Source organism: Eucyclogobius newberryi, unplaced genomic scaffold (genome assembly GCF_026437365.1).
Source record: "Eucyclogobius newberryi isolate DKJ021-1_F unplaced genomic scaffold, fEucNew1.0.hap1 SCAF_1, whole genome shotgun sequence".
Lineage (NCBI taxonomy): Eukaryota > Metazoa > Chordata > Actinopteri > Gobiiformes > Gobiidae > Eucyclogobius > Eucyclogobius newberryi.
Genome location: NW_027315723.1, coordinates 46,738,610 through 46,751,586, shown reverse-complemented (window position 1 = coordinate 46,751,586; position 12,977 = coordinate 46,738,610). Strand labels below are relative to the sequence as shown.

At 39.3% G+C, this 12,977-nt stretch overlaps 1 protein-coding gene across 15 annotated transcripts in view; it reads right to left on the bottom strand.

The window, feature by feature from the left end:
* The window catches only part of tns1a (tensin 1a), a 189,422-nt gene that overhangs the window by 112,337 nt on the left and 64,108 nt on the right, over window positions 1–12,977 (bottom strand). For all 15 annotated transcript variants that reach the window (XM_072447301.1, XM_072447271.1, XM_072447309.1 and 12 more), the window contains one exon: window positions 786–824. In XM_072447301.1, the coding sequence (XP_072303402.1) occupies window positions 786–824 (39 nt within the window). The remainder of the gene's footprint in view (window positions 1–785; window positions 825–12,977) is intronic.

Sequence of the window (12,977 nt, the reverse complement as noted above, 5' to 3'; positions counted from 1 at the left end):
CTGGTCTGGTCATCAGCTTTAAACGCTTCATTTGAACTCAGATTTAAACTAAACATAATGACTCTGGACTGCTTGTTGGTCCTGGAGGACAAATGTACCCAACAGCAATAGGAATCATATATAACAGAGGTTCTCCAATGGTGCAGAACCCACCTACACAAACCCAGCTATCAGGACAAGTAGAGCTGCAACTAACAATGATTTTAGTAGTTGACTTGTAAAAAAGATTATTCCTATTATACAGTACATATTTTTAATCAAGTAAATGTTGAAATATGCTGACAGAAGGCTTCTAAATAAAGAATATTTATAAATAAATTGTATCACTGATGAAAATCTGGCATTTTTTTGTGTGTGACGATTTTATTTACCACCTCTGTCTTTATATAAAAGTTCTTTCTGTCGGTATTTAAGAAAACCACCATTATTTTTCATTGTGGACTAGTCACAATTAGTTCACTACTAATGAAACAAAACTACTCCTGTGATGATGATGTTGATTAGAACACCTACTTTGAAAACTAAATGAACCAACAAAATAATCATTCTAATTTATCATCGCACTGTATAGTAAAGAACTCAAAAAGTCGGACAGAGAAGACAGTAGTCATGATTTGCAGTATTCCACCGAGGAAGTAGAGGACGCTCTGATGGATATGACCTATATGCCCCTTGACCTCCAACAACCCCCATGTCTCTATCTTTGTGTGTCCCAGTTCCTGGAAGCATTCGGGGAATAGTAGAGGTCAAGCGGCCATAAGAGCCTCAGGCATGCATCTACTCACCAGCTCATAGTTGGTGCCCGTCTGACACGCCGTGGTCACCTGGAAAACACAGAGGGAAAAGCCATTTGTTATTTGAATACTGAGAAGTTAGAGGGGACATTAAAAGGGTTTAGTTGATGTGTTTTCATGCTGACATTTGGACTTACAGCAAAATAACACTTAAAAGTAAAATAAAAAGGCTTTGGCAGAAGCAATGCAAGTAATACCACTTTTTATGGAAACTACTGTTACTACTTCTACTACTATATTATTACTACACCTGTCATTACAACTATCCCAAATGCTACTTAAAACAACCCACAATCTATTTCTGCCAAGGTTCTCCAACAGTCATCAATGTCCTGTTTCTTTTATTCTTTTAATTAAGGATTTTCCTCATTAAGTCCAAGTTTAAACATTGATTTATTTTAGGATTTGTCCCTGTTTTATTTTATTTATTTTGTTTGATTTGATTGAATTAAAGCATATACTTTTTTATATTAATATAACTTAAATTATTGTTTATATATTGTGCAGCCTTAACTAAAATACTACTGAGAGTTACATAAAAAGCCAAAACCCAAATGTGTACTTTACTGTATTTATAAGTTGTCTAAATGGGGTAACTAGCTTTCCACTTCTTAAAATATGTCTGGATATTTTTGGTATGTGGGAAAACATTTAAATGGGAAAACATTCTTTTGAAGATGAATCCAGAGTTGAAGCTTCATCAAACATGTTCAAAGCACTTTCACTTGTACTCAACAGGTCATATGTGCTGTGGTCTGGGTCACATGTGATGAGAGGGGGGCACTAGGACCATGATAGTATGTGACCTGCACTGACCCCATCTCTCCACACTGTGTGATACAGTCTGTCACTTTAAATGGTGATGCCATTCTTCTCACTGCAGCATCATTAAAACTGTTGCACTTGATTCTAATTTTCATAATTTATACACAGATACACAGTACATACACAGTACATACACAGTACATACACACACAGCGGCAGACCTGCCATCCCCTCACTCACTCACACGTGTCTAGCGGGTCCTCCACCCCTCGCGTCTCACACACAGTGTTTCATCAAACTTCCAGGGCACATACAGTGCACTTTATGCAAAATAAAACATAGGCTATGGTTTGGAGAGCATTAAGGCACAGTTAAGTGCAGGTAAATATAGGCTAAAGGCCATTGCATTACACTACTTTAGTGTTTTGTTCAAATGTTTAATGCCAGAGGAGTTTTCAGTAAAGATCACGGCCTGTGTCTCTGCTGCAGCAACCCTCTGCCCCTCCCACTTGGACTCCATGTGTCAATCAAACCCGCTCATTATCGGCTCATGTTTAGGTAAATCTCATTCGTAACTCCCTTTGCATTGTCCTTATATGGTGAAATGGAGGAGTGCAGGAGGCGTGACATGAGGCAGACTCATCTGCACAGATTTCTGCTCCAGATGTGATCCGTGAGGAGGAAATGACCTTGGACTGCTGTACAGAGGGTTTACAAATTGGAATATTTTTCTAGTACATGAAGTTTGGGTTTTGTCCCCAAGTACTCTTTTAGTCAGAGTCCCACATGTTTTATAAATGAGACCCCTGAGCTAGATTAGCCCAACCCTCAGGGAGGTAATACTACCTGTTAGACTTAGGTGTAAAGAAGGCTATTTTTGTGAAATAAGAGAATCCCTCTTTGAATAAAAATGGTGGATTAAGGTATAATTTGCTGGCCGCTTATAGCAGTGTCCTGCTGTCCTCACTCCTTGGTCAAGGAGGCCTGTCACAATACTCATTGTACTCATTCAATAAACAATAGATGGAACAATATTATTTATTGTGTGTAAGTTTTCTTTGTATTAGTGAGTCATTATTTGTGTTAATGTTTAATATTGCTTTGCATCTGTTGAAGACCATGTTTTTCCAAAGCAAAAGGGGGAACTGGGATCCTGTGGCTTTAGGGTTATTGTGTCAGAGGCATGAAGTGTTTTCAATGTATACTGTGATATCACAATTCAAAATGTGTTATAATCACAGCCCTAAGAGCAAATCAATCAAACAACAATTTGGCGTGAGTGTCTGTCAACCCACAATAGATTTGGAACGTCTCCAAATAAGTCGAACAGGCAATATCCTCCTACCAAGCAGGGCTTGGTCAAAGCTGTATAAAGTTAGGCTTTTCAGACCAGTTTCTTCAGATTGAAAATTACTTTCGGATGGAAGTCAAAATGTCTTAATAAAAAAACACCAACAACAACATTGTTCAGATGACTATTGTGAAGAACATGGACCACGTTTTGACAAATGAGGGATTATTATTATTTTATGAGCAAAAAGTGAGTTTTCATCCTAAAATTGTGATCTTTCTATAACAATATACTGTATAAAAATGATAATTAAAAAAACACTTCTATTTAGGCAAAATGTCCATGCTAGCATGCAAAACTCTTTGTTTAAATATAATGTTCTCTGTTCACCCGCCTCTACTCTGGTCAGTGCACTAAGTCAACTTCTTGGCAACAGCTAGTCTCCATAAAACTCCCATCGCTAAATTGGACTGGTTTTGATTTCCTGATGTTGCAATGGTCCTATCTTAAAATAGCAGTTTTCTGCGTCAGGGGCTAATTCTGCAAAACAAATTTGAGATATCAGTGACAGCACAGTGGCTCCTGACCGTCAGCACTATGATGACTGATGATTATGAGTAGCCAGCAGGAGTGGGGCGAATGTGTTTGGTTGTGTTGTGAAGTCACAGCTGCATACGTGCTTACATTTACAACAGTTTTTGCTGTTGATGTATAAGGGAGATGAGAGAGGGGCTATCAGCGGCGAGCAGAGGCCGACAGGAAGGAAGCAGTAATGAGTAGGCTCTGGACAAACAAAAGACCGTCTGACTTTGTAATGTTATCATCAGGCCTATCAGAATACAGTGTAATAGGCCAATGAGGCTGTCTGTGCATGATGATCAGTCCACCGCTTGGTACAATGACACTACTGTGAATGGGCAATACCGAGGTTAGGATTGGAATTATTGCGTTATGAGCTTTTGTATAATTGTATTTTGATCGATGGCAAATGATACAACTCATACACGTGATGTTGTCAGGGAAAAGGTATACAGTCCCAAACTGTAAATCTGAGACATTTAGATAGTGCCAGTAAAAAAAAATATTGATAAGGGACAAGGCAGGCATCACTTGCATGCAGGCTTTAGGGAAAGTGCCACTAGAAACTGCACATATGATGAGGGAATGTGCCATCAAAATGGCACAAGAAGTGACACTATGAAGAGCTTCTCAGTTCTGTTGTTTTGAACAGGACCTGCTTCTGTTCCTGCTAGGTTCAGATCAATGACACAATAAACAAAATATAAATTGATGATCTAAGTAGTTTAATACTAAATACCAAAAAGCATGTCATCTTTAACATATATAGTACGGATTATTGTCAAAAATTGAATAGCTGCGAAATCACACAATATCTGTAATTGTTAATGTGCTGAATCCACATCATCTTGATTTTTCTTTACAAGTTGAATTGTTAAATTGTTTTTCCAGCTATTGAAATTAACAATTGCACAGCATTCATTTGGAAATATAAGATAAGATAAGATAAGATAATCCTTTATTGTCCCACAGGGGTAAATTTCATTGGTGCAACGCAGGTAGATATGTGCTATAGAAATTAACTGGAACTGGAGTCAAGAAACAACAACAACCCAAATTGATTGTACAAAACATTTTGTTTCATCAACGTTATAGACAAAAAATTAAAGTTGTGAAAAATGTTTTAATTGGCTCGAGCCTTCCAGAATGGAATGGCCGAGACATTGTTCTTGCCATGGTTTCTTATTATTATTGTTTTGCATGGTAAAATTTTGCCACAACTTGGGCATTTTTGACCCCCTGAATTGATGAATGTCACACATGGGGGCATAGGTCAGACATGGGGACATAGACGCGATCGGCTCGGCCCGAACTCCAATAAAATGGAGGTTGCGAGAACGCCCGTCGCAACAGTGCCGACTAGTTCAAAAAAGAAAAAACATGAAACGCTTCATCTTTGGCCTAGGCACATGAAACTTGGGACAGTGATAGAGCTACCTTTGACCTCTGACCTTTGACGAGTAAAACGCACCTGGCAGCATGATAAACAGGAAGTCAGCCATGTCGAATCAAAGTGGCATCGCCACGCTTGACTTTTTTTTTTTTAAATTCTACTTGTCCTAGGTTTTTTGTCCGATCGAGCTCAAAACAACACCTTTTGCATCTAAAGACATTGAAATTTAATAAATATCCAAAAGAATGTTGATATTCTTTACGGTCTTTGCGTAACAGGCCCTCAAAAAAGGCTTAATTTTCTGTTTTTTCAAGGACAAGTTGCGCCTATTGGAATTGATCTGCGGAGCTCATATTTCACTCACTAATGCGTTTTCATGATCTGATTGGAAATAATACCCATGTAACAAATTTACTCTATAGCGCCCCCTACCCATTGTGTGAAAAACTCAACATTGTCTGATTTGTTTGAAACTCATGGTTTATATTCTCCTCGAGACGCCATGAAAAAAGTGCATTACAGATATTGTGTATTTTCACAATTGGCCAGCAGTGGCGCAATGAATGCCTTCACTTCCTCTTCCGCTTTTATTTTGATGGGACATTTCCTCTCGTGCCGCATTAGAATTATTATTCTTTAGACTTTATTCTTTAGGCTTTATTCTTAATTCTTTTGACTTTATTCTTTCTGCCACAACTCGAGAGGGAGAGGGAGAGGGAGAGGGGGAGGGGGAGCGAGAGGGAGGGAGAGGGAGAGAGGGAGGGAGATTGTAGGATTTCCATGGATTTTTGACGCGTTTCCACTCTGTAGCCCGGGTCATTTTGTAGTCTCACTCCATTTTTGTAGTTCCTCCTCTTTATTTTCCTGCCTCTGGACAGGCGGGAAGGCGGTCGCGCGGGAAGGCGGTCGCGCGGGAAGGCGGTCGGGCGGGAGGCGAGAGCCATCATCGCCGCTACCGCGGCTTTAATTATTTTTATGTTCATTGCATCTTTATTCTCAAACACAGAAAAAAAAAAAACAGACAAATGTGCTTTTTTTTTTTTTTACCTTATCGCAATTCAGTCAGTCACTAATGCCATGAAAAATAACAAAGCCACCATGGAGCAGAGTTGGCACTGAAGTTTAAAATAAATTGTAGAGTTTGGTGCCAAAGAAGCCTTTCTAAAGGTTTGGCCCTGTTTCCCCATAACAAAAGAACCTGGCACTTTGCCTATACACACACCTCGACGCTTACTAACATTTATAAGTAACTATTAGGGTTTGCATTGACTGGTTTCTTTTACACTTGTCATCATTTATCCACAACAGGAGCTCTAGATTGTCCTTTTACAAATTTCTCCACTATGACATCCTCAAACATGGAAGCTCCAGTACTGTGGAATTCTTGCAATGGAAAACTGTTTTTAAGGAATATTGTTTTCAACTCTCAGTCAGTGTGGATAGCTGGAGCGCGCAATCGAGACGATCTCACATTCCTTCAAAGTGCGTCTCACTGACTAACTTTGCCGAATCATCGAGCAAGAACAAAGGTGCCTGCCTCATCCTTATAAGGTCTGGACAGCTGCATGGTCTAAGACAGGGCTCAGACGCATCAGAGTGAGAGCTCCCGTTGCACACTTCACATAGGATCGACACGCTGCCAGCTCATGGGGCTGTTATAGTTCAGCCTGATGTGTCAAAAGATGGAAACAAGCCAAAAGTACAAGCTATCAAAATATAATCATAATGTTTTGAACTTGTATTTTGATTATACGTCATCAGAGATGGCCAGAAACTAAGTACATTTATCATCTTAGTGGAGCGTTACTTTGACCCAACTACATTTGAAGGACAAATAAAATAAATTTTACAAAAATGAAAAAAGAAAAAAAAGGATTAAAGAACTTGTTACTTTTCTGGATGGGTTTCCTAAAAAAAAAAAAAAAAAAAATCCATTTTAAAGCCCCATGATGCTGTTCTGTTACAGACTCACTCTGAAGCAGGTTTGCCCTTGTACAGATTGTGGATGTGATCCAGTGATTGCCATCCTACTTTACAATAATCATTGACAGTGGTGAGTTCTGTATCCTTCTCCTGTAATGAACCTGAATGAAAACAGAGTTCAGATGTTTTATGACTTTTGCTGTAGAATGCATATACAAGTAAGTAAATAAATATTTTGAGTGCCTTTTGGAAAAAACGCACATTTTGTTTATTTTAATTCCTTAAAAAATTTAAATGAAGAGTTTTGTTGTAAAGAGTAGAAATCCAGTTGAATATTTTGAATCACTGAAGTGGATGCTACTAGGGTTTAGATTATGGCCATTTGAGTTTGTAAATTGTAAATAGAAGTGGTACAAGGACGGACCCTTGGGGAATAGTTTTGTTAAGATTAGAAAATTCAATTGAAATCGATTGAAAGCCATCAGCAGAAAGTGATCTACAGAATCAAACATGTTTGACAAATCAACAAAAAACAGCAGCACATTTTCCAGATTATCCAATGCAATAGTAATATAATTTATAACTTTGGTAACAGATGTGAGAGTACTATGCCCTGGTCTAAATCTGGACTCAGCTGTTTAAAATGTTACATTTGGTTAAGAAAGCATGTACCTGGTTACTTATTAGCTTCTCCAAGAGCTTTGCTAGCCAGGATACTGTTGAGATTGGAAATGGAAATCGTTCAAATCATTTTTCTGGCCTTTATGCAAAGGGAGAACAAAAGCATTTTTCCATAGTAAGAGGATGCATTCAATTTTAAATAATGAGATTGAAAAAATAAGTTTAACAATTTACTATTAGTAGGGCTGGTATCAAAAGTAACCTAGGTTCGAGGATGTCAGCTCCAGGGAACTTGTTTGGATCTATCGAGAGCAACATATTTAATACTTCATACCGTGTAAAGGCCTTAAGGGATCATCAGCCCGATTCTCAATAGAGCTGGGTTTCGATTCAAATTTCAAGAATCGATTCGATTCCGATTTTTACGTTTCAAAACAGTTTTTTTCCGATTTCTCAGATCCCATCCGATTCGCTCCGATTTCGATCTGATTTCCGATTCGATCCGATTTCGATTCGATCCGGGGGTTAATGTTATTAAAAATGAAAAATGTATTTGAACCGTTTCCTTCACTTCATGACTGTGTAAAGAAGCAACATATTAAAACTAGTATTATATCAATATTAAACAGCAAATCTTACAAGTTTTGGTAGTTACTGATGGAAGACTGATGAAAAGGTTAAGGGTCAATCTACCTTCAAGAAAGATAATCCAGGAGTCCTGAATTATCTTTCTTGAAGGTAGATTGAAGTTCACTGAGGGAAATGTAGAAAAGAATTTTAATCAAAAATAAATAAAAAAATTAAAAAATCGATCTTTGGACGTACGAATCGATAATCGGTCATTAATATGCGAATCGATTAAAAATCGGAAAATTGACTATTTCAACCCAGTTCTAATTCTCATGTATTGGGGAAACAGCAACAGATGGAGCAGCAGCATCAAAAACATTTCTGGAGTCAGCAAAGTGATTGTTGGAGAGATAACTCCTGACTGTGTGGACTGTAAGGTGCTGGTTCAGGTGTGCAGATGTCACTGTTCAAGAGTGCCGGCCAGAGCACTACTCGAGGGCGGGATGGACACTCGGATAGACGGAAAAGTAGCTATACAGGTACACACAGATATCTAATTTGTTTCTACATTTAGCGGACCCATACCACCAGGTGGTGTCATAAAACACATGTAATGTCAACAAGCCAAGGATCAAGGAAATGAATGCAGGTGACATCATAAGGCACCCTGTAATGCAGGAGCGCCCCCTACTGGTCGCCCCACTACCTTTTGTACGGCCTTTTGTACAGTGATAGTTAAACGCATCACAAATACATTTTTTCATTCTCAAACTAACTGAATCTTTAATAATTTCATTTGTTAAAAAGATTATTAGAGAAAAGTATATTTTAGTTCTTTCACTTAAGTAATAATTTGACTGAGTTACGTTTACATATATTAATAGTAGTAGTATAGTAATATTTGAGCTGGGTAACCTGTGCTTGTACTCAAGTGATGAAATGCAGTACTTTGACCACCTTTGTACGTCATCCATGTAAATTCAACAGTCTCATCACAAGGTTTAAATCCAGAACTTTCCTACAGCAAACTCAAACAAACTTGATCAGATGTTTGCATTGTGGTGCAAAGGTCAATTCAAGCATACTGAATACTTAAATTCCTTTACGGACATTCTGTGATACAAGAATCCTGTCCATGACAAGCTAAACTAAATGTGTAAAGACCAATCATACAAGCTCACAAACCGTTCACTCCCTTAGTTCACAATGTTTGATCCCACATCAACAATTCCCAGCTTAAAACAAAAACAAACTTACATATCCCATCCATGGGTCTCATTCATGCTTGCTTGATGATTACTGTTTAGTAAGTCCTCTTCCTCCAAGCCTCACAAAACACGTCATGTGACGTCATAGAAAGAGCTCCAAGATTTTCTTGCCACACTCATTCTGAGCATTTCTGCCTCAAATCCTGTCCATTACAACTGCATTAGCATATCAACGGAAAGGAAGTGTGTTTATCTCCCCTTTGTAATTCTCAGCAAACAAAGTCATGGATGCTTTTTGTGTGCTTTTGTCTTCTACATAGTTCTGATTTAAATTTTGAGAACAAGAAATGATTTGGTTCATTAAAGATTTTTCTTGCGAGCCGGAGTGTTTTGAAAGGATGGGTGGTCATTTCATTCATTCAAGGGCCGATCATTTTCAAAGCTACATTGAGGAGCTTAAGAAGTTTTAATTTGTCCCTCATAGTTAAGGCACTAAACCAGGCAGCCCTCACTAGGCTCTCCAACACTGCATTGTAAAAGGTGATCAGTATTTTGGACACCAAACAACCTCATCCTCCACAAGAAGTAAAGTCTTTGGGCCAGTTTCCCACTAAGATGTACGACATGGTCACTCCATTTGAACTGGCAGTCTATGTGAAAACCCATCCTGCTGCCAAATACCAGAGGATCATGTACAGTTACGTTGCTGGGATCAAAGCTGACCTTTTTAGTTTTTTAGTTTTAGTTGAGGAGCTGATACTGGTCATCCCATCAGACTTTAAATTTGTTTACCTCATCAAAGTAACTGAGGGGCTGTCGGCACTGCTTGGAAATATTCCACCTGAACTGTTCATACCCATCCTCAAAAAGAAAACTACACACAAAACACAGAAACAACAAACTGTTCACAGCTTTTATCCAGCTGGAAGAAAGCATGCACCAAGAAAAGGGGATTATCCTCACTTCACCACAAGGAATGCTCAAAGCTACAATTCAACACCTTTTTCTACAAAGCAAAATCCATCCTATCCAGCACATGAACTGCTCACACCATTCACACTAAGTAGGGTTAGCCTCAAGATCTCACTTCACCCGACCTTTTCAGGCTCTTAGTCCCAAGTAAATAGACCAGGAGACTTCACGGCGCATGAAAAGCAGTTTAGCCTTTTTAAAACAGGGAGCTTATGATCTCATGAAGTCACGAGGACTATATGAGCAGCCACTGAAGTAGAACAAGTCCCTGATAAGGAGGAGGGGGAGTCCAGTTTTGGGCAGGGCAGGTGGCTTTGCGGTAGGCTTGTTGTTGTTGTCTTGAAAAAGGGCAGAAGGCTCAGGTGAGTCCCAGTTGAGTCTCTCGGATCGGAGCACTATTGAAGTCAGTCCAATCTAAATGAAAGCGTGGATCAGAAGAGATTTTATAGCAAGCCGAGAGCTGCAGCAGGACTTTGGGGGATTAGGGGAAAAAAGGGTGTTTATAATATCAAAGTGCAAAACCAACTGTATGATATTTGGAGCCCAAGAGAATAATACAATATATACATTTTCAAGTGTAACTTTATATGGACTTTACCAAATGTTTTCAGGTAATAAAGATAATAAAATCAGTTTTGACCAAAGATATATTGAAAAACAGCTATTCCGGTGAAAATCTGATCATAACTTCATAATTGTGATAGAAAATTAAAGGAATAATAGAGGATTTTTGGGGCGCAATCTGAATCTCATTTCCTCGTGGCGTGGACAGCCGAGTAGTTCTCCCACATGTCAATCATTCCCTGGGTCCTACTGCACACCTGCAAGCTCGTTCCCAGGATAGCGGCATGTTTCCCTGGCTGTGCATGTTTGGTTGATATGTCAGTGTGTGTTTAGCGAGTTCCTTCAGTGTAGAGTACAAAAATGACGACAGAGAAAGACTGTATTTGAGCTCAGAAGAGACGGAAATCTGCGTCAAGAGATGAGATGCGATCCGTCGCGCTAATAAACAAACGTACGTGTAGCAACGGGGCTGTTGCGTGCTACTGCACAAGCTTTGATGGTAGGCAGCGTCTTGGAAAGAACAGGAGGGTGGGGGGTGAAGTGTTCTAAACCATTTTAGACCCGAGAGTGAATGGTTGATGGTGGTCGGAGGGGCCAATGGCGCAGATTTGCAGCCTTAAATCCGTATCCGTCAGTTTGCCCCTGGGCAGCTGTGGCTACAATAGTTGCTTATCACCACCAAGTGTGGAGTGAATGAATAATGCAATGCAATGTGAAGCGTCTTTGGGTGTCCTGAAAAGTTATATAAGTGGTATATAAACCAAGTGGTGAAAGAAATTAGAGAAGCCAGAGTCAACTTCTTTATCACAGCTTTAAATAGTGCGCAAAATTTAGAATCACATAAAAATAAGGAAAAATTTAAGTGGCCATATCTTAACAAAGCCAAAGGTAGTCGCTTTACTGTTGGCCAGATGAAAGTAATTCCGGCACTCTCAGCAAAACAATCCTTTGACATCTCATAAATTACAGATACCAAAGTTCTTAATCTAATCAGGGCCTCTGGACCCTCTAAGGCTAAGGATGTTCTTGGAGTGGACACAAGCATGCTCAAAGTACTTGGCTCAGCTTTAGCCACTCCCATCGCTTCCATTATACATTTTTCTATTTCCACTGGGCACTTTTCAAATGTCTGGAAATCTGCAATTGTTACTCCTATCTTTAAATCTGGTAACTCGAGTCTTCTAAACAACTACCAACCAATAAGAATTCTTACAACCATTTCTAAAATGGGAGTGTCTACAGAGCCGCGGCGCGCAGCCGAAACTGCCAAGTTATTTTGTGCCGCGGCTCCTGAAACCGCTGGGCTATTTGACCGCGCCATTTTAGACCGCGCCGGGTTAGGGTCAGGGTTAGGGTTATGGTTAGGGTTAAGGTTAGGGTTAGGGTTAGGGTTAAGGTTAGGGTTAGCCATGAGGCTATATGGCACTGCCGCGGCTCCTGAAACTGGTGGGCCATTTGACCGCGCCGCGGCTCTGCAGCCACGGCCTTCTAAAATTGCAGAAAAATTGGTCTCAGAGCAGATTGTTCAACATTTAAATAGCAGCTCCCCCTCTCTTCATCCCATGCAGTTTGGTTTTAGAGCTGAACATTCAACTGAGACGGCCACCTGCCTCTTTATCGAGAAAATGAAACCTCTGGTCATGGGCGGTTTTGGATCTCAGGAAAGCTTTTGATACAGTAAATCATGCTGTTCTCTCTTCAAAGCATTCACATTTGAATTTTAATAGTAGTAAATTGAATTGAATTGAATCATATCTGAGTGGCTGTTCTCAGTGAGTTTCAAACGATAACTTCAGATCGAAGACGCTTACAACAGGAGTCCCACAGGGATCACTTTTGGGGCCCCTTTTATTTAGCCTCTACATAAACGATCTTCCTACAGTCTACCCCGAAGTTGAGTGCATAATGTATGCAGACGACACAGTTTTATTTGCTCCAACAAAACATTGTTGCAGCCAAACTTACCAAATCCATGGCTATATAATATAAATATATAAATCATCACCAGACTAATTCTGACCATTTCTAGTTCAAATTACATTATAACAATAACATTATAACTGCATGCTTGTCTGGGCCAAGCTAGTTTTTGTTCATTTTCCCATTAATTTTAAGCATGAGATGCCAAAGCAGAGGTTCTCAAAAGCATGTTCAAACAAAAATAATACAAATAATGCATAACATGTGCATGGTAGAGACTAAACATAACAATTTAGAAAGTCATCTTTGTAACCCTAAAATGATGCTTATGTTTTACCCCCTGTATAATAACGCCCCTGATCATGTTGAGCCCAGTT